The sequence below is a fragment of the Alligator sinensis genome, unplaced genomic scaffold (assembly GCF_000455745.1).
Source record: "Alligator sinensis unplaced genomic scaffold, ASM45574v1 scaffold886_1, whole genome shotgun sequence".
NCBI lineage: Eukaryota > Metazoa > Chordata > Crocodylia > Alligatoridae > Alligator > Alligator sinensis.
Window position 1 is genome coordinate 1268573 of NW_005842040.1, and position 6961 is coordinate 1275533.

Below are 6961 nucleotides of genomic sequence, written 5' to 3' on the forward strand. Positions count from 1 at the left end.
GTTTCCGTCAGCGCCAGGGCGTGACCCTCAGAGCTCGGGCGTTTCCGTCCGTATTCGGGTCATTCCGTTCCGATCAGGCATTATCTGTCTGCACTCGGGCATATTCATCCACTATCGGGAACTTCCGCTTTCCCTCGACGGCCTCTATTCTCCAGCCCTCACCCCGCGGGCCTTTGAGCGGCAGGGCGCATGCGCAGTCCGTCCTCACCTGCGTTGGAGGGAGGGGCCGGCCTCCTGTGGAAGGCCCCATGGTGACGCGGCCCCACCCCTCTTCCCCCGAACCCCCTTGTGCCGGGGCCTGCTCCCTGCTGCCAGCGCCCTGCTCTGCTGGAGGAAGCTCCTCTGGGCCAGGGCCTGGCGGTGCCAGCCCTGAGCGCGCCCACCCGCCGTGCCGAGCTCGCCCTCTGCCAGAGCGGCAGGGGGCTCTGCCCCAGGCAAATGCCGGGCTCTTTTCCTCTCACTCTTCCGCACGCGTCTCTGGGTCGAGTCGCACTGGGTGTCGCAGCCTCCGCGCCGGTGCGCTGTGCTGGGGACAGCCCCCTGGGCGCCATCATTATGAACCTGTGCCCTGCGCTCCCATCCCTGTTTCTGCGGTAGCCGGCCCAAGAATTGTGTTGGTTCGCGCTTCGTGACCCCTCTAAACACCGGGGGCGACAGCGTCCGTGCGGGTCTGCGCCCACGGTCCCGTCTACCAAATAGGGCCCGGATGTGTTCAAGGGGTAGCGGTCACTAGCTGGTGCACCCTGCTCCGGCCCGGCTTTAACCACTTGTTACAAATCTCTGCCCCATGCTCCAGTCCCTCTTGTCTCATTCGCTGTCCCTCCACAATTTCCTGTGCTTCTTGTGGCCTCCCCTGTTAAGGGAGACTTCTCATTCTCTTCTGGGCCCAGGCCCAGCACCTTTCACAAGAGTAGGCCTGCATCTGTCTGCATGGGAGTCTCTTGCTTCCCCCAGCCTGATGCAATGCTGAGCTGGGCGGCAGCTGGGGGTGAACTCCTCCCCAATCCCGGAGCGCTGCCGACAGGACGTTACGCTGTCCTTTGAATGCTGGCCTGGTTGAGCTTATTGAGTTCCCCCTTCTGCCCACGTGTTTCAACTGCGGTCTGAAAGTACTTCAAATCTGGTGTGGCCTAGGCTCAGAAACCTACACCAGTATAACCATGTTGGTTAGAAGTGTGAGTTTTTTCCTTTAATCTGCTGACAGTGGTGTAAATTCTAGCATGAGCTCTAAGATGAAGGTGTCCTTCACTAGTAAAGTTTAGTTTGCTCCCAAACTGAGATCAAAATTATATTGTTATTGTACAACTAGCAAATTGCCTGTCAAGAATGACGGATGAATTTCAAATAACAAAAACAAACAGATTTTCCATTTTATATTTATTAAGTTACATATTTATAAAACAAATAAAATAGGTGGAATATTTAAAGACACCAATCCCTTCCTGCACTTGCTCTCATCCAGTGGGCTGGAGGCGGACCCGCCCACGCTACTGCCCAGCCGCCTGTGCGCCTCTTTGCTGGGCAACGGCAGGTGAGCTCCACGGCTCGCAAAAGCCACCCATGCCCTGGGGCTTCCTCTGCACCACCCCCGGGTGCCTCCTTCCCTACTTGGGGCTCGGGAGCTGCTGCTTGCCCACTGCCTCACGCCTCTGCCCAGCTCCCACCTTTCCTCAGCTCCCTCTGCTGTCCTGGGCTCGGTGCCCTCCTGGGAGGAGCTCAGGAGAAACAGCCCTGGCTCCTGAGGTTTTTCCCAATTCTGGAAGTTGGGATCATCCTGACATGGCACTAAACAAAATGCTAATGTTCAGCAAAGAAATTTCTTTGAAGACAAAAATGTTTTATCTCTTACAGTTTTCAAGCTATTTGCATTTAAAGAGTGTTACAGACAGACAGGAGCACAGACAGATGGACTAAGCTCTTTTATATATATATATATATATATATAATGCTGCAGATAATGTAGCCCCTGCAAAACGCTACAGCCCTACATCCAAGTACAACTAAAAATGATAAAGTGGTTCCAGGTACCCCTTAAAAGTACAGCAGCTAAACTGGGTATCGCTTTTTTCCTTATGCAGAATGGTGCAATTGTATTACTTTGCAAACCATAAAGATTAAAAAGTTCCTAGAAATGGAATTTTGGGTGCATCCATCTTAAGGTGGGCAGGCAATGACCAAAAGTCTGATGTTACAGCAAATCATTTACATCATAAATATCATAGTATTTATAATATAGATGTGTTTGTGTGTGTACACACACACACAAATAAAAAAATGTAATATGCAAATTCTATTATGGAAAATCATAGATATTGTACCAGGGTATACAGTTTTGGTTTTTTTTAAACCCATTAATAAATGTATTGGGGTGGGAATTTATTGGATGTGACCTGGCTGACCCAGACTAATCTGTGTCTTTATATACCAGTCATACTACCTCTGTTCTGGGGGGTGGTAAGGTTTTTAGAATTATAGATTGATACCTCCCTCCAGCAAGGATCTGAAACCCTTTTTGGATTGCCCATATCCCTAGGAAGTGAGGGAGGAGTATAACATGTAACTAGGTAGATGTTACTGAATTTTAGACACCTTGCAGCATTGCGTTAAGGAAAATGTTAATTGCCCAGATTATCAATGAATAGACATTTGTGCTTAAAAACACATGCAAAGATTCTACTTCAAATAATTATTTTATTTTTATTGCAGCAGTGATGGAAGACCTCAGTTATAACTATGGATAATATTACATTTGATTTACAGAATAAAAAATATATTGTGGTACATAGGGGTGGCGGTGGAGGAGGAGGATGTGAAATATAAAATAATACATACAAAGCCATTCACTTTGAGACAAAGTGCAATGTGGAGGAAAATGTAGTATTGTTCATAGCTGGTAAAACAGTATTCAACACCATGTCTGACTTACTGGCAAAGGGCAGTTTAGAACAGGCTGCCACGTGTTGCTGATTATATTGATTCTCAAGTGCTTTATTTAAAAGTATATAAAAAGAAAGCTTAAATTAATGCTCAGCAGTATGATGGTGAAAGTATTGATACTGCTATAGAACAGATTTAGCAGCCAGCAGAATTTAAAGAAAAGTTCCCTTCCTATAATCAGCCCCAGGATATGCTTTCACAATTCTTCCATGTACATGCATCCTAATAGAATGTAAAGATTTACATCTATTTTGATTTAGTCAGAAGATGTAAGATGCACAAAACTACATACAATGCAGCTAAGGCTGAGGAATCATCTGGGTTCCCAATCCCATTGAGAAAAGGTCCATCGATCTGGAACATCACACCACTGATCTCAATCATTGCTTTGGTTATGTTCAGTTGTTCCTCTTTCAGGGAGGACAACAGCTTGGCATCCAAATGGAAAGCTCCGTTGTTTTGGTGGAAATCTTGCTTCAAGATGTTCTTGACCTTTGCAACAACAACAAAACAAAGTCAAAAGTCTAAAACTGGTCATTGCAGTTGTAGATCTGTGCAACTCAACTTGACTTAATCAGGGGCAAACCAACAATATCTTTGAAGTCGTTCTAGGGGAAAAGTGTCATGTACTATTCTTATTTTTTTGTGAAAATAATGAAACATGCTTATCTGTTTTCTGGTTTTGTAGATAAATTCCTCCAAAGTACGTTTAAAGCTGCAATATAAGAGCTGGATGTAGCTCACAGCTGCACCCTCTCTCTCCTTCTCATTGCTGACTGAAGGTAAGCAGCCTATCTACAATTTATATATCTTACATCTGCAAATTAGGAGTCACCTATGGCCTCTTAGGAAGGTGGCCTTTGGGTGTCAGAAAACTCGGGCCTCTGCGTAGTAAAGATTTCTCTCAAAGTGAGCAGCTATGATCCCTGCCTTGTTTGATTCTGTAGCAACTCTGTCCTTTCAGAATAACCTAAAGTTGCAGTAGTGGTGCTTTATAACCTGATCTAACTGTAATTTACAGATTGGTGCCTGGGTTTACTGCAATTCTCTCTCACCAGCTCAAGCTGTGGGGGCAGAATCTTCCTTTCCATGGACTCATACACAAGCAGCAATTGATCCTCTGTTAATTCTAGAAAATAAAAACAAATCTGTATGAGAGAAGATTTTCTCAGAAACTGGTGGCAGAAGCAGAAGGCAGGTGACTGTGGAGGGATAAATATCAATGATCTGTTGACACTTCTGTTGGCCTTAAAGAACTATAACAATAACTAAAGTCCTCAGTCTTTCTGACCCGACTTGAACTTACTATCCCATTTTACAGGTGGGGTAACTGGGGAAGAAGTCAGAGATTATGTCTGTGACTAGAGCTGGAAAGGTGATCTAGGAGTCCTGATTTCTGACCCTGTCACTTATTACACTGCTACTCTGCCTTAGGTTCTAGTTCTGGTTTCAGATCATCTTGCGATATGCCAGGGTTTCCCAAAAGCAATGTATTATAACAGTGTTGTTTTGCTGGGTTCTCATAATGTGATGCACAAACTATTGTTAGGCGGTAGATACTACATCCAGGTCTAAGTTCTTGACAGAATTGTTCACCCAGTCTTAGACAAGACAATGAAGAATTACATGTTTGTTTGTGGTCTCCTTAATTTTTTGTGTCATTCTTGGAGGCATTCTTTAGTATGTTTTGGTGCATTTGGGTGCCTCTGTTAGAGTTTCCAGAACTTACCATCTAGGGCATGAGCAACATAGAGAATTGCTCCAGCAAGGTCAAGGAATAAGACTGTTGTGGTACCCGGTAAACACTGTAGCAGGTCTCTCAAGTCTGGATTCTCTGTTTTCACCTGATATGCATCAGGATTGTCAAGAGCCCATTCCAGCTGAAGGACAGAGAAAGAAATCTTACAAGTTAGGAAAAAGGACTACCAGGAGACGCACTATTCCATTGTGATATGACCTGTTGAAGCAGATATCCACCTGGGTTGATGGATGAAAAGGTTTAGGGGACCGTGGTTTTGCTTAGCTATTCACAGTAGGATCATTTGGAGTTTTAGAGGAGTGTCAGTCTAATCGTGCTGCAGTCAGATCCAGGGCATTAAACTCAATGGTTCATTGGCATGTTCAGATGTAGCAATTCTGATGTTTCTTTTAAAAATAAGACTGAAAGAGGCTGAGACAGAAAAGGTTTCCTAAGTCAGTGGTTCTTAACTGGGGTGCTGCAAGACTCTATGCAGTGGTACTGCAGCATGAGCATTGCTGTCACTGATGCCACCCTGGCTAGCAAAAATGCTCTGCATGCTTGGTGCACAGCTGCAGTACCTGCCTGCTCTCCAGCCTTGTCAGGGTTCTCCAATAAGCCTAAAACAGACAGGAGACTAGCTTGTGCTGTAGCCCTCCCTTGTCTGGTCCCCCTATACTCCCCAGTGGACCAGAGGGGTATAGGACAGTTCAATCTGCCCTGCATGCCTCTGTTTCTAGGAGACGCTATGCAAGGTTGGAATGGAAAGGGCTGCAGTTTGAGCCAGCTCTCCTGCCTGCCTTAGGGTTATCTGAAAAACCAAATGAGGCAGGGTGGTATGTGTGCATGCCACAGCCCTTCCTGGTCTGGCTCTGCAGTGGGTGCACGGGGCATCTTTACCTAGCGGTAGTAGAGGCACCTAGTTGTGAATCACTGTTGTGCTGCCTCAGCTTACCTTGGTGTTTCTCAACTGGGATTTCACCAAATTTAAATGTTAACTGCCCCACTGCGTTGTCTTATGCTTATATGGTTTTGGGGCCAAGTAAGAAGTCTGGGTAAAAGGTGTTGGACTTAGTTTAACACAGGGGTCAGCTACCTTTCTCTAGCAGCAGACTGCATCTTAGTGTTGCAGTCTTCAGTGGAATATGCTGCTGAAAACATGGTGAGCGACAATTTGGGTAGCTACTTGAGCAACAGTAGTAAGCAGGGGCTGCAGTGGTGGTGCAAGAGAATAGCCTTCTACGCGGAGCAGGAACTGCTGCAGTGGTAGCAGGGAATCAACCTGATGTTAGTAAAATATGACATGTGGATTATGGGGTGAATCAGATGGTTGGGCACAAGCAGGATACCAGCATGCCTGCCGTTAGTAAAATGAGGGCTGAATCAGAACTTTGCAGGCTAGATTCAGTCTTCTCCTGGGCTGTATCCAACTGCCACAGGTTTCTGACCTGATTTAGCAGGTGGCTTTGGCATGGGAATTGATTTTGCAGAGTAGATGTCCCTACACCCAACGAAATTGGCAACAACAAGATCTTTACCTCAAGCACCAGTTCTTGCAATAAGTTGATGTTTTTTATTGCAGTTTTGATGCAGTTAAAAAACTTGGCACTCAGATCTGCAGACAGTGCTGTAAGCACTTCACATTTCTGCTCAACTTCCTTCTGTGGGTCTCCTATACCTTCTTCTGAGACACCTGAAAGCATAATGGGGCAGTCAGCATTCAGAATTCACTAGTTAGAGAGAGAGATGTCTGATCAAGTAGCATTTCAAGTTCAAATACTGAAAAGTTTCCATAATTTTTTGTAGACTCAAGTATAACGGTAGTTTCTCTTCTTCAAAAAACACTATTAATGTATTCTTGTAAAAGTGGATGTTGCTTCATCTTAGGAAGTGAAAAAAGATGTGTTGTAATGTATGTAAGGTTAAGAAATGTCATTATCTCTGTTCATTCCATGAGAATGCAATTCTAATTTCTGACAAATTGTTCTGGAGCCTTGCAAGTACTCCAAAAGATTTTAAGAGTTCTTATTATTGCTACAGCTGATTGAGCTCGAAGGTAACAACACGAAAACCCTGCATGGACAAGTATGTATCAGATTAAAAGTGCTTATAGCAGTTCCCTGCAAGGTTTACCTGAATAACCATGGTAAAATATTGTGCTCCATCTGAGTGGAGAAGTGATGCCCTTTGAAGTATGCGCCGCTTCTCTGCCGGCGTGTGAGTTAGCACGGAGTTTGCACGGGAGGGCCCAAGACCCTGCCTGCGCACCCCCCAGGGTAGACAGTC

At 45.4% G+C, this 6961-nt stretch overlaps 2 protein-coding genes across 2 annotated transcripts in view; both read right to left on the reverse strand.

Moving 5' to 3' along the window:
* The window catches only part of PSMD3 (proteasome 26S subunit, non-ATPase 3), a 13176-nt gene extending 12926 nt beyond the window's left edge, over nt 1–250 (reverse strand). The window contains exon 1 of the mRNA XM_025202893.1: nt 209–250. Within this exon, the coding sequence (XP_025058678.1) occupies nt 209–250 (42 nt within the window). The remainder of the gene's footprint in view (nt 1–208) is intronic.
* Nucleotides 251–2707: 2457 nt separating this feature from the next.
* GSDMA (gasdermin A) overlaps nt 2708–6961 on the reverse strand; it is a 21712-nt gene continuing 17458 nt past the window's right edge. The window contains exons 7-10 of the mRNA XM_006022587.3: nt 6214–6368; nt 4667–4817; nt 3993–4066; nt 2708–3429 (exon numbers count right to left, since the gene is read on the reverse strand). Of these exons, the coding sequence (XP_006022649.1) occupies nt 3184–3429; nt 3993–4066; nt 4667–4817; nt 6214–6368 (626 nt within the window). The 3' untranslated portion in view covers nt 2708–3183. The remainder of the gene's footprint in view (nt 3430–3992; nt 4067–4666; nt 4818–6213; nt 6369–6961) is intronic.